This window comes from Hakea prostrata, chromosome 7 (genome assembly GCF_041222555.1).
Source record: "Hakea prostrata isolate BN-2017 chromosome 7, UWA_Hpros_2, whole genome shotgun sequence".
Taxonomy (NCBI): domain Eukaryota; kingdom Viridiplantae; phylum Streptophyta; class Magnoliopsida; order Proteales; family Proteaceae; genus Hakea; species Hakea prostrata.
The window spans coordinates 51,432,755-51,446,040 of NC_142606.1; the positions used below are offsets into that span (position 1 = coordinate 51,432,755).

At 38.0% G+C, this 13,286-nt stretch overlaps 1 protein-coding gene across 1 annotated transcript in view; it reads right to left on the reverse strand.

The window, feature by feature from the left end:
• The window catches only part of LOC149011340 (protein phosphatase 2C 56-like), a 36,278-nt gene extending 23,303 nt beyond the window's left edge, over nt 1–12,975 (reverse strand). The window contains exons 1-3 of the mRNA XM_089161458.1: nt 12,222–12,975; nt 8,384–8,668; nt 7,969–8,074 (exon numbers count right to left, since the gene is read on the reverse strand). Of these exons, the coding sequence (XP_089017584.1) occupies nt 7,969–8,074; nt 8,384–8,668; nt 12,222–12,725 (895 nt within the window). The 5' untranslated portion in view covers nt 12,726–12,975. The remainder of the gene's footprint in view (nt 1–7,968; nt 8,075–8,383; nt 8,669–12,221) is intronic.
• Between the last annotated feature and the right edge of the window lie 311 nt (nt 12,976–13,286).

Below are 13,286 nucleotides of genomic sequence, written 5' to 3' on the forward strand. Positions count from 1 at the left end.
GGGATGGAAAACCAAACAAAAACACATGATTCAGAATACTCTCTCATGCTCTACGAATTCTTCAAACTAATCTTGAAAACCTCCATCATTGTGGTTCGCCGATTTGGAAGCGTGGAAATAACCTATAGAGTTCACAAGCTCAAAGAAGGGAAAGGGGACGCAAAGAGGCACCTCCAGTGTCTAGATCCATTGTAGAAAATCACTAAGGTAAAGGATCTAAAACTCTTTCTTTCATTGATTTAGTTTAACAGTCCTAATGAGCTTCTCCAAGGAACCTCTTATTTTCTTATTCCACCAAAGGTTTTTAGATGTGTCTGTTATGCCAGAATCACATCCCATCAAAGTAAGTTGGCTCCCCGTGGCCTACTCTGCATTTTTCTAGGGTATTCTGCTACTCAGAAAGTGTACAAATGTTATCATCCTCCTTCCAGGAAAACCATTGTCTCTATGGATGTCATTTTTAATGAGTTTTGCCCTTACCAAACACCTCTCCAAAGGGAGAGTCCTAGAGGAGAGGTTATTTCTAACTCTAGACCTTTCTATCACACCACCACAACACAACTTAGGAGTTCAAGAAGTATTTATTGACCATGGGGAGACTTCAACTAGTATACCTGAGGACTCTAATTCCCCCCCCCCCTCTCCGATTTTTTAACCATGTGAAGAACCTAATTAGGGGGAGACCACTCCTGTGAAGCACACTATTAAGGTATTTCAAAACAAGATTGACCAGAATAAGAAGGTGCAGACTTATCAAAGGAAGAATTACAACCAACTAAAGTAGGTGGAGAAAGGTTAGACGCTACCACTTCAGTCTCCTGTAGAATCAGATTCTACTATTCCCCTTGAGGTATCTTCTTCTAATCTTCCTATTGCTGTTAAAAAAGGAGTTAGATCTTATACTCAGCATCCCATAGCTAAATATGTCTCTTATGACTCATTGTTTGACTCTTACCGTGCTTTTATATCCTCTCTATCATCTATATATGTTCCTAAAAGTTGGCAGAAAGCCTGTGATAAAAAAAAGATAGAAGGCAACTATGGTAAAGGAAATGCAGGCAATGAAGAAAAATGATACTTGGGAGCTGGTTACACTTCCTCTAGGAAAAAAACCAGTGGGTTACAAATGGGTGTTTGTGGTTAAACAAAATATGGATTGTTCAGTCAACAAGTTGAAAGCTATATTAGTTGCAAAGGGGTTTACCCAGACCTATAAGATAGATTATGAGGAGACTTTTGCCCCTGTTACAAAATTGAACACTGTCAGAATTTTGTTATCTGTAGTTGTGAACAAAGACTGGAACTTGCACTAACTAGACGTAAAGAATGTCTTCTTACATGGGGAGTTAGAGGAAGAAGTCTATATGAAAATCCCACATGGTTTCTCTGATGACAATACTACAGGGAAAGTTTGTCGGTTGAAGAGGTCAATTTATGGATTAAAACAGTCTCCTAGATGCTGGTTTGGACACCTCCTGAAGGCAATGACTACTATTGGGTACAAGCAAAGCAATGCTGATCATACACTATTTGTCAAGAAGTCAGGTACTAACATCACACTTCTCATTATTTACGTAGACGATATTGTCATCACAGGGAATGATGGTGAAGAAATTCAAAGGTTGAAGGACTTTGTTGGCAGAGAGTTTGAAATTAAAGATCTAAGGAAGTTGCAATACTTATTAAGGATTGAGGTGGCTCGATCAAAGAAGGGTATATTCCTATCCCAAATAAAGTATGTCTTAAATTTATTATCAGAAGTGGGAATGTTAGGGTGTAAAGCAGTTGATACCCTTATTGAAGCTGGAGCTAAACTTAAAGAAAAAGAGGGAGAACCAGTGTGGACAAAGGAAGATACCAAAGGCTAGTAAGGAAGCTTATTTACTTGTCCCACACCAAGCCAAACATCGTTTATGCCATGGGGATAGTGAGCCAATACGTGCATGATCCATATTTAGCTCATATGAAGGTTGTTACCAGAATACTACAGTATTTGAAGGGAACTCCTGGAAAAATGAATACTGTTGTCACCTACAGATAATCTAAGAGTATAAGCATACACTGATGCAGACTAGGCTGGATCTCCATACAGGAAGTCAATTTCAAGTTATTGTACATTTGTTGGAGGTAATCTAGTTACTTGGAGAAGTAAGAAACAGAATGTGGTAGTTTTATCCAGTACCGAAACTGAATATAAAGCTATGGTTCGTGTAGTTTTTGAGCTACTATGGTTGAAAGGCTTGCTATAAGAAATTGGAGTCCAAGTCCAAACCCTATGATGTTATATTATGACAACAAGGCTGCTATTAGTATTGTTAATAACCCTGTGCAATATGATCGAACTAAGCACATTGAAATTGACAGGTTTTTTGTCAAAGGAAAGCTGGAACAAGGGCTTATCTATATGCCTTTTGTGAGGTCTGGAGACCAAGTGGCAGATGTTTTCACTAAGGGTTTGAGAGAAGGAGATTTCCTTCCTATTGTAGGCAAGTTGGGCATGACTAATATCTATGCCTCAACTTGAGGGGGACTATTGGTTGAGTTATACCAAGACTTCAACTCTATTAGAGTTTTTATTCATGTAAATTTCTATTCCTACCACTATTTGCCCCCCCCCCAAATTAGAAATTAAATTTTATGGTGAAGATGATGGGCATAGATGTCATTCTTAATTATTATCAGATGGTTAACATTAAACCCTAGTTTTAAGGAACAAAAAGTTAAATCCTAATTAAAATCTAACTCATGATCCTTGAATTTCTCCCTATTTATTCTCTCATATTTTCATTCTTATTTATTCTCTCTTGAATTTCCTCTTTCATTCCCTATTTATTCTCTTTTTCTCCTCACACGTCTCACAAAGTATTGGAGTAGTTGGCAGATATTGGAGTTTTCCTAAATCTTCTCCACAATTATCAGGTATTCACTATCTTTTTCTCAAATTATTCCTTTCTCTCTCACTCACTCACATTTTTTATGTGGTAGAAACTCAGGATTCTCTCTCTCTCTCTCTCTCACGATTTTTCTAGTATTCTCTTTAGAAAGCATATTTGAATTTTTTATTTTATTTTATTTCGTTGTTCTTTCTTTCTCAATTTATTTGTGTGTTCCCAATTTGTTTTTGTATTGTTTGTTATTATGTGTTTTGGTTTTTCTCTTTCTTTCTTTCTTTTTTTTTTTTTTTTTTTTTTTTGACCTAGGTATCGTTTCTTTTCTTTCTTTTTTCGCTTTCTTTGTATTGATTTTTAGTTAGTATTTTTTCCATTGTTTTTTGTAATTATCTTTTATTATTTGTTTTTATGTATTGTTGATTTGTTGCCGTTTTTTCTCTTTCTTTATCTTTATTTTTTTTCTTTTTAGAAAACAATCAGCTAATTGAAAGTTGTTTCAATTTAATTATTGAATTAATGGTTTTTTCTAACATTGTATATTTGTATATTTATATGGTATTGAACTAATTATTGAAATAATTATTCTATTAAAAAATTATTGAACTAATTGATAAAATATGACTCTTATTCTATTTGATTGAGTTTTATTTTGAATCATATACTAGCTAACAGTTAAACAAATTTTGTAGTAATTGGAATACAAAATTGAGTTGTTTAGTTTATATTTATTTGAGTTTTTGAATTTAACAATCAATCAAATTGAATGGATATAGGTGGGACTTTGGGAGAACAAACTGCTATTGCAATTTCTTTTAAAGTGAGTGGTGCGGTTCTTAGAAGTAGAAGGATTTGCTTAACCATGGAAAAGAAGTCTACCAGTGAGTCTTTCTTTAAAAGAAAGAATGTTGAGAATGACATAGTTGATGCATCACTCCCTACCTCTATTTCTGAGACATCAACTAATTCCTGAATCTCACAAATCCCTCACCCAAATCCCACCCCCTTGGGATTCAACACCCTCCTCCCTCCCCTAACCTCCCCTAACCTTAGGCTTGATGTCCTCACCCGAAACCCTAACTTTTAAAATTCCTCCTTCCCCAAAATCCTAGATCCTAAAACTCCCACTCCCCTCCACCAACTTCCCTACCCTTTTAGGATCATCTGCCCCTCCCTTTCCCTTGTAATTGATAGCAATTAGGTACACTAGCTACCCCTAGAAACCCTAAATCTATACACCCTAACTTTCCCTAACCCTAGACTTGAGAGTTTCAATTCTGAATTAAATTACAGCAAGGTTCAGTTTTGAAGCTTCTAAGCCAAAACTGAACCTAGCCTACCCTATTCCCAAACCCTAGATCTTTCATAACAGCCTTATACCATAACCACAGAGTTTAGAACCATAATTTATTGCTGAATTCAATTGAGATGATCCTGAAGACTGGGCCTAAATTTGGGGGTTAAATTACAAAGTCTGGAAAGATAACCTATACTAGAAGAATATTATATTCCATGCCCAGCAGAACCAGTTCGCATCACCATGGTTTACCATACTTAAAAATAAGGCTTATTCTATACCCTAACCCAAAACATTGAACTTTGTTAGAATTTCACTTTTTTTTGCTCGGCTTTCTTTTTCTTGGGCCGTCTCCTGGTGTGTCCTTTGCAATAGATTTGGGAAATTTAGCAAATGTTCTTCCTTTTAGCTTGATTTTACATTATAAATAAAATACCTGGGGAGAGCCAAAAGATTCTTGCACAAGCTTTCTCCCTCTTCTCTTCCTCTCCTTCTTTTTCAGTCTTCTTCTATTCTTCTTCTTCTTTCTGAATTTCCTTTCAGCCCCTAGGCTGATTATAGGTGTTGAAATTCTAACACGGTAGCAAAGCAAGTTTAATCTAGTCCGTATTTGTTTCTTTCTGTGATTTCTGGTTTGAGAGTCATTTAAAGATTCTAATTTGAGGAAATAATTCCTATCTATTTCTATGTTCTTTGTTGTAAAAGTATGAACTAGACCTTCTCCTAAACAAGTCATGAAGGTTTGAAGATTTTGAAGTTTGACTACATGAGGAACACATCTACTATTACATGAGTTTTTTTTCTTCTGTGATCTGAATCTGTCCTTCAGATGTCCTCAATCTCACTTGATTCTGATCTCGATTTTTAGGTTTCTTGCAGTGTGATTGCTAATTTGCCATTCATAGCCTTGGTTGGCTTAGTTTTGTTTGCACTGCTTCTTACCCTGTTTTTGGGCTATTACTGCTGGTTCTCCAGCTATGTCTTAATCATGGCTCATTCAAAGTTCTCAACCAACATTATATCCCCCACCCCCAAAAAAAAAAATTGTAGTTACTGATCAAAATTTCTTTATGCTATTTCTTTGTGTTAGTTGTGCGATTTCTTGTTGTTACCTTTCTTAATTTACAGCTGTTGCTTTGACTCTAGAGGTTGAAGACAATGGGTTCTCCTATTGCCATAGTTTCTATTTTGTTTCCCCAAAAAAAAACTTTTATTTTGTTGGGTGCATCACTTCCAAGAAGTTTTTTTTTTTTAATGAATAAATAATTATATTAAAAACACAAGGCCAACAAGAAATACAAAGAGAAATAGGGGGGCAGCAGCCAGTCAAGAGGGCAACTGGAAAGAGGAGTTTAGACTCCAGGAACTAACAATCAACCTATTCCTCAACGAGTCAAGGACTGGGAGGTGGGGAAAAGTAATAAGTCTAGAAGAAACATCAAAATAGATTGCATTCCAAATCAAGGCTCGGGATAGGGATTTGGAAGTCCATCTTCTCATGTTGCGCTCCCATCATAAACGGTGAACAATGGCGGCAAAGACGAGCTTACCCACTTGATCGCAAATCGTGGAGCCAGAGAAGGTTCTCAGGATCCAATGCCAATCTCAAGCAAAACCAAAAGAACATCTCGATCCAAGCCAAATAGAATCAAGGGCTAAACTCCAGATGGATCGGGAGAAGGGATAAGAGAGAAAAAGGTGATCAAGGTCCTCGTTTCCATTCCAACAAAGAATACAATTGGGGTTGGCGGGGATGTGGCGGCTGATGAGTAAAGATTGTGTTGGGAGGGCCAAGTTAAGGGCTCTCTAAAGGGTGAGGGAGTGGCGGGGGATTTGGCCTTTGAACCAAACAAGAGGGGCCCATGGGACAGGGGGAAATGTGGACCTGAGGAGGTTCCAAGCAAAGGCAGTTGTGAAGGTTTTGGTATGGAAGGGATCCAAATGGTGTGGTTGGAAGCAGAGGACGATGGGGGGGTGGGGGGAGTTCCAAACTTGTGTGAGACTAGGATGAGGAGGAGACCAAAAGCCATGAACAATAAAGATAAACTTCACTAGTAGGTGTGATATAAAGTTGATTTCTATTGTAGCTTAGGTTTCTGTTTTAGTTACTATCTAATTGTTTATTGCTTGGTTGATAAGTAATCTCCCAAGGATAGTATTCTTTTTAATAGATTTAGGAAATTCTATGCAAAATGTAATTTTCCCCTCTACTGTAACTCAGTTTAGGAAACTTTCCTAAACTAAGACTTAATTTTACATTATAAATAAAGTACCAGGGGAGAGCCAAAAGATACATGCACAAGCTCTCTCCCTCTTCTCTTCTTCTCCTTCTTCGTCTTCAATCTTCTTCTATTCTTCTTCTTCTTTCTGAATTTCCTTTTAGTCCCTAGGTTGATTACAGGTGCTGAAATTTTAATACAAAATTGAATGGCAAGAGTCAAGCCTTACACCTCTCAATCAAAGTCCTTCAGATAGAGCACCCAAATCACGCAGATCAAGAAATTCTCCCGATCCACATAGTCCAGTGATTTATTGCCCTAGGCTAGCTAGGCCAGGTACTTTTACCCAGATCAAAAAGATCAAGGATTTCTTCCTTCGGCTGCAGAAGACATCTGCAAGCACCATACCAGCTATAGAATACATGCACAAACTATTTACAGCAACATGACTGTTCTATATGGGAAGAATTACAGACCATATTTAAGTGCAAAATGAGAATTCCAATCATAGAGTCAGTCAGTTACCACCTCTGGGGATTTGCTAACCCTTGCTTAAAACATCTCTCACCGTCATTGCCATTTTATGATTAAAATAGCATCCAAACCTTACAAATATGTCTGGAAAATATCTGTGTTTGAGTGTGCTACTCTCTTAAACTCATTTGGCTAGCATTCCTCTGATTAATTTACATGAAGGGTCAAGCTATCATATCTCACTCCTATATATTTTTCTGTTATTTCCAGAAAATTTTGAGAAGCTAGACAATCACCCAATCTTATTCTAAAACAGTAACCCCCTGAGATGATGAAGCCTTTATTATTTTTATCCACTTTCCCAGTGTTGACAAATCTTTCAGGCCTTTATTGACCTACATGCCTCTACATTCAAATCCCAATTAGTAATATCCACCTTGAACAAACAATTATGATGTATTCATTGCAAACCAACTTGTTCAAACTTTGCACTGTCCAAGCGCAGTAGGGAAATCAACTTTATATCACACCTGCACAGGAACCCATCCAAAGGCCAACTTATAACTCCATGACCAAATCTTTGGCCACATCGAAAGATAAATCCATTGATCATAAATTATCAAACTTTTCACCTAAAAAAGAATCTGAGGAAAGGTTTCTGTCCCTTAAAAATCATATTCCTCCTTATTCTCCTTGACAAAGTTCCTTACATAGGCATAACTGCATCTTGCGTCACTATGTTTATTAAACTACAATTGCCCAAAGAGTAAAACCTCACCCTAAGAGAAAAAAAGGATTTCCTCTCTAGCTTCTCTACATTTATTGGTGGCAACAACCATATTGAAATCATCTGATTCACTCCCCAGCGTATGTCAAACATCTCAACAGTGGGTACAGGCCACTGAATCCATTAAAAGGCTGAATCTAACTACCATTCTACAGATTGCACCAATGAAGCACACCTATCATGATGATTTCAGTCAACATATCCAAGGATAAAGCTGGTTGACACAACTAAATGTGGCATAGTTTTAGAAGATTCAGAACAGAATGACCAAAGAAAAAATGGGGATTAAGGGAAAAGAAAAACCTATTGCTCGAGACATGGCAAGAACACCCAAAACCCGAGCACCATTCCAGTTTATGACTTTTCCTCCCCCTCCTTCAATTCTCATTAATTCATCTTCTCTGTCTGGCTGTAAAAATGAAAAGAAGAATGAGCAACAGCACCACTAAAAATTGTCAACAAAACTGGAAATGACAATACATGCATGAATTGGAGAATCCTGATAAAGTATTTCAGTTTTAAGCGTCAAACTTGAAATGTGCACTTTTGCAACCTATTTGATAATCATAAAGCATAACTGGGGAATTTGAACATATCACTTGCAGACTAATGCAACTAATGCAAATTATAAAATTTTTACCAAAAGCACATAAATCTTGGCAATTTCTAGACCAACTGAAGACGATGAAAACAATGAAACAAAGATACATGGAATGACCTTGTGATCGACAGTTAACGGGACCGTTTGAGTCCCTTGACAAAGCACTGCCCTTGAATCACCACAGTTGGATGTAATAATCTGACAACCTGATACAGCAACCACAACAGCAGTTGAGCCAACTATTTCTGGTGCTATTGAGTCTGCCACAAGCTCATTGTCAGCCCTCTCAAACCCAGTAGAGAATGCCACTTCCCATCTCCTACGCCATTCATTGTCACTTACTAGCTTTCCCCACTCCTCTGCCACAACTGCATGGACCCGCTCAGCACAAAATTTAGCCACCTATCAAACATGAAAAATGAAATCCGTACGTATTAATGGTTTATGCAATTTGGTAAGTTGGCATTTTTAGATATCAGATAAATGGGTAACCCTATGCAGCCCAAGTAACCATTTTGTACATATGTGTTCTTTGCAGTGATATTAAAATGAAAATGTGTCACAGAAGCTAGGGTTACTACGTTACAGTTTGGCTTGTTAAGTAACTCCAATGCCTAGGTCATGTAGCCCAAGATTGAATAGGATCAACTAGAGGCCATTCTTCAAAGATCTTGAAAAGAACCAGCTGGTGGGGGGATTTAGGTTTTATGATGGTAGGGTGAGGGTGTAACGTGTATGAAGTAAGGGGATAGGAATAAAGTGTATGTGGTTTGAATTTGGGAAGGTTCTACTGGTCAAATCAGATAGAATTTAGGTTAAAAACTAATGTTTATGGGGGAAACAAAAATTCAAAAAGGGGGAAATAGGATGAATTTCGGTTAAAAACTAATGTTTATGGAAGGAAACAAAAATTCAAAAAGGGGGAAACAGGATTTGAGACACCAAAACATTATAAGAAGAAAAATTGGAGTTAGAGGATAATTCAACTAACAATTGATGCAGGTCCATCCTCTATCTGGGCTTGTTTTTCTCAGGAATAATCCAAGGGATGAGTCATATAGTGGTCAGACCACTTGTCTATTGATTTATTTATTAATGGGCCTTCTACATGGGCCCAAAACAGTGGTACTATAAAGGTACATGAATTTAGTTTAATTTTGGGTCCATTTTAAGTGATTAATTTGTCCCATGACTAGGTTAATCAGGTTAGCAGGTCACTAAGTTTGTTTTCAATTAGAAGGTCAAGTAACGGAACTACTAAGTTGTGAAAGAGCAAGTTGGGGAGAGTTCTATTCTAACTGGAATCCATTTTTGAGTTTGAGTTAGTTTAAAACGATTAGTTTGTCTTCTAGAATGAATCTTGTAGGGCTTGGGTCATCATTATAAATACCCCAAGAGGATGAATAACACTAGATTTGTCGAGATGAAAATTTGATTGTCACTTGTGGCTGATTTTTCCATTGTGGAGAAAACCTTGGTAGTTAAAGAGTCCAAGGAAATATTCATTACTGGTGCTTAAAATTCCAAACTTGTCTAGGTTTTTCAAATCCTTAGAGAAAGGAGAAGAAGAATTTTTTTCTTCTCAAACATTCCTCCTCCATTGAAGCTCGAGGTTTCAACCTCTTTCATATCATCCTCAGGACCTGCATACCAATCCTTTAAGAGTTTGATTTAAATCCAACCGCAGGAAATACCCAAAATATCCCCCTACAGCCTAGCCCAAAAATCTGCTGATTTCATTTGAGGAGAAGAAATCACATAAAGAAGACGCAGTTTTGGGAGTGGGGAGGAGGTGGGAGATAATCATGCGACCATCTTGGACCACTGCACCTTACAGACACTAATAAACAAAACTCAAAATTCAGTTATTAATCAATTTGTTTCTAATACCCCTGTTACAACCTTATATAAAAGACTTAAAAGATAAACTCATATACTAAAAAGGGAAGTCCTAGCCTAATTCTTAACCAACTAGACAGCCTAGAATGACTACGAAAGTGAAACAATAAAGGAAATACATTAAAAATAAGTCCAAACCAAACTAATGAAATAAAGCTCATTTTTCCTACTTTCTACCAATATTTTAGGTTCATCAAATTGGCTGATTAAAAAGTAAACTCATGGAATCAAAGAACAAATACATATTTGATCTGATCTTAGATTAATTCAATGGGAAAAGAGTCTAACTTGGTTATGAATCTGCATCAGGCTATGGAACCAATTGAGGGACAACTTTTCCTGTATTCCCCCTACAAGGACAAAACTAGTTTCACAGTGACTGGGTATGCTAATCAAAAAGGGTTCTGATTCTCCCAGTTCTCAAGGTCATAGACATTTGAATGGTTAACAAAAGCCACATGAATTTGCCATACCATGTATGGTTTCCACTTACCAGAAACAAAGGTCAAAGAAACTGAATTCCTAAACTGATAACAAAACTCTTCTTAGCTAAGCACAGAGATTCTCCTTAAAAAAGAAATCACACACCACCTTCTAAATTTTCTTTGCTTTTCTGTTTTTTCCCTTCTCTTTTTTTTTTTTTTTTTTTTTTTTGGGGGGGGGGGGGGGGGGGTTGTTAATTTTGACTAGAGAGAATGGAGATATATAATGAAGATTAAGGAATGTGAAGTGTAACTTGTAAGATCTTTCTAAATTGATTGATTATGATATCTTTTCCAAGTTTGACTATTCGAACATGGGGGTTTCTCCTTTTTTTTGTGTAAGTTGTTCCTTTCCCATAGAGACAAATGTAACTTAAGTTATTAAGACTCCTTTCGTCCTATTGGTTTCTTGAAACATCCACTGATTCCTAAAGTTAGTGAACTCCTATATTTGGCATCAGTCAGGTGGCATATGAATTCATTAATAAAAGGGAAAATTAATCTAGTGGCATATATACCATATAATGGAGATTAGATATGCCAGGTATCAATCAAAATAATTGGCTAAGATCGAACTAATACTACTCTTTATTCCTCTTAATTAACTAGTAGTTTTTGTATGGTTGGCTATGTAGAATGATAAGGCTGGCAATTTTCCTTTTTGGTGCTTTAATTTTTTTAATTATTAGTTGGCATTGACTACAGAAACTAGCCGTAAGAGCTTTTCCTATACTTTCCTGCTGTCCACATCGTTAGGTAAATAGATGTGGACCCCACTAGCAATCCGTCAGGACACAACAGCGATCCACGAAATACACCTGGCCAACATCCGAGAAGTTAGGACTGGAACCCTAACCTCCAGATGGACCCCACTACATAAAGTCATTACTAACTCGACAGCCCACCTGTCCAGGGATTTTATGGTAGGACGAAATGTCCATCCTCCCAAAAATTTAATTTTGCTCCGTAACAGGTGTTGCAGTGACATCAAGGAGTCAAAATCAACCAAAACTGGGGGCCCACTTTCCCCGCCACGTATTGCTTTACAGGTATGTTAAACAAGAAGGACGGAATTGTGTCCTGCCGTTGATTATGGTTAGAAAGAAAATTCCGTAGTTTTGCAGCTCACGCGACCACCAGACCAGACCGGCCGGCCGGCTGCTTATATACTTGGACGGACGTGATGTCATCTTCTATAAATAACATTACATCACAGGTCACACGTGTCCAATTAGGAAAGACTGACAAAAAGGTCCCAAAGAAATAAAGCCCATTCTTTTGATTATTAGGTTCTTTTCGTGCAACACCATACTCTGTTTGCAACGTGTCCTTCCGTGCCATTAAAGAATTGAAATCCTTCCATAATTCTTAATTAAAAAAATCGAGAATTCCCATTTTCAGCACGTGTTGGTGACTACAGATTGACTGTGAGATTGGAATCTGAAAACTACGTCTTGTTCCAGATTTCAATCGGACGTCCAAGGACACAGCTTGGATAGTTGATTTATCACGTGGAGTGGACTAGTTTCTAAAGAAAATATTGAAAATGAAAAAGAGAAAATAAAATAAAGTACCTGGGAACCACCGTGACCATCGTAAACGCCGAAGAAATGGACGGGGGAGATCTCGCCGGAAGTTCGAGAGCCCGGCGCCGTACAACCGCCGATGTGGTTACAAGGACTGGAGAGGAAGCCAGGGATAACGGAGACGGCGTCTTCCATCTCTGGCCGTCGCCCAATGACTGAAGTGAACCCCCAAGTCACTCCTTTGTTGTTCTTTCCCACGCACTTCTGCCTCGCAGTCGCTAGAGGCACCGTTAATCCCTCCGTTTCCATGTTAACACCGCCAGAGGAGACTGTTGAGGATACTAGCAACCTCGGCACTAACACACCTTCGACAACAGAAGCCGGAATCTCGCCGGAGCTACCACTGCTGCTGCCGTAAGCATCAGTTGAGCTGGTGGTGCTGCGACTGTCTTCGGTGATAAAGAGAGAAGATACGCTTGAATCAGTAGATGTGAGGTCGGATTCCCTCTGAGATTCGTCTCCTCCGATATCTTCGTCTTCCAAGGGATCCATTCTTATTGTTTTCGGAACCCTTACATTTAGCAAAAACGGTTAGAGGTCGAGGAAGAAACGGAGAGAGCACGCGAGGAGAGAGAGAGAAAGAGAGAAACGATAATTGATCTAGGAGTTCGAACGAAGAGAGCGAGAGACAGGAAAGGAGGGAGAGAGAGAGAGAGAGAGAGAGAGGGAGAGAAGAGAAAGAGAAGAGGAGAGGAACGGAGGGAAGGAGATAAAAAGGTTGAGCGAAGGAAGGAAGCATCGCTGTTTTCGCATAATGGAGCAGGACACGTGTAAGGATACATCAATGCGAGTGGATGACACACGCTTCCTACAATCCTACTACAACGATGAGAAAACTCAGAATTCAGCTTTTTCAACTTTGTATTGTAGCCACGTGTTGATGGTCTATCGTTCAATCTTCACGGACCAAATTGTTTGGACCCACTGCCAATTCAGCTTGATGTGTCAAATCGGAAAAATGGGACCAAGATTCAAGAATATCAATTTTAATTAAATAAAATAAAACAGAAAAAGAAAAATGTCGTCTCAAAGCTTGCCACGACTTATATTGTG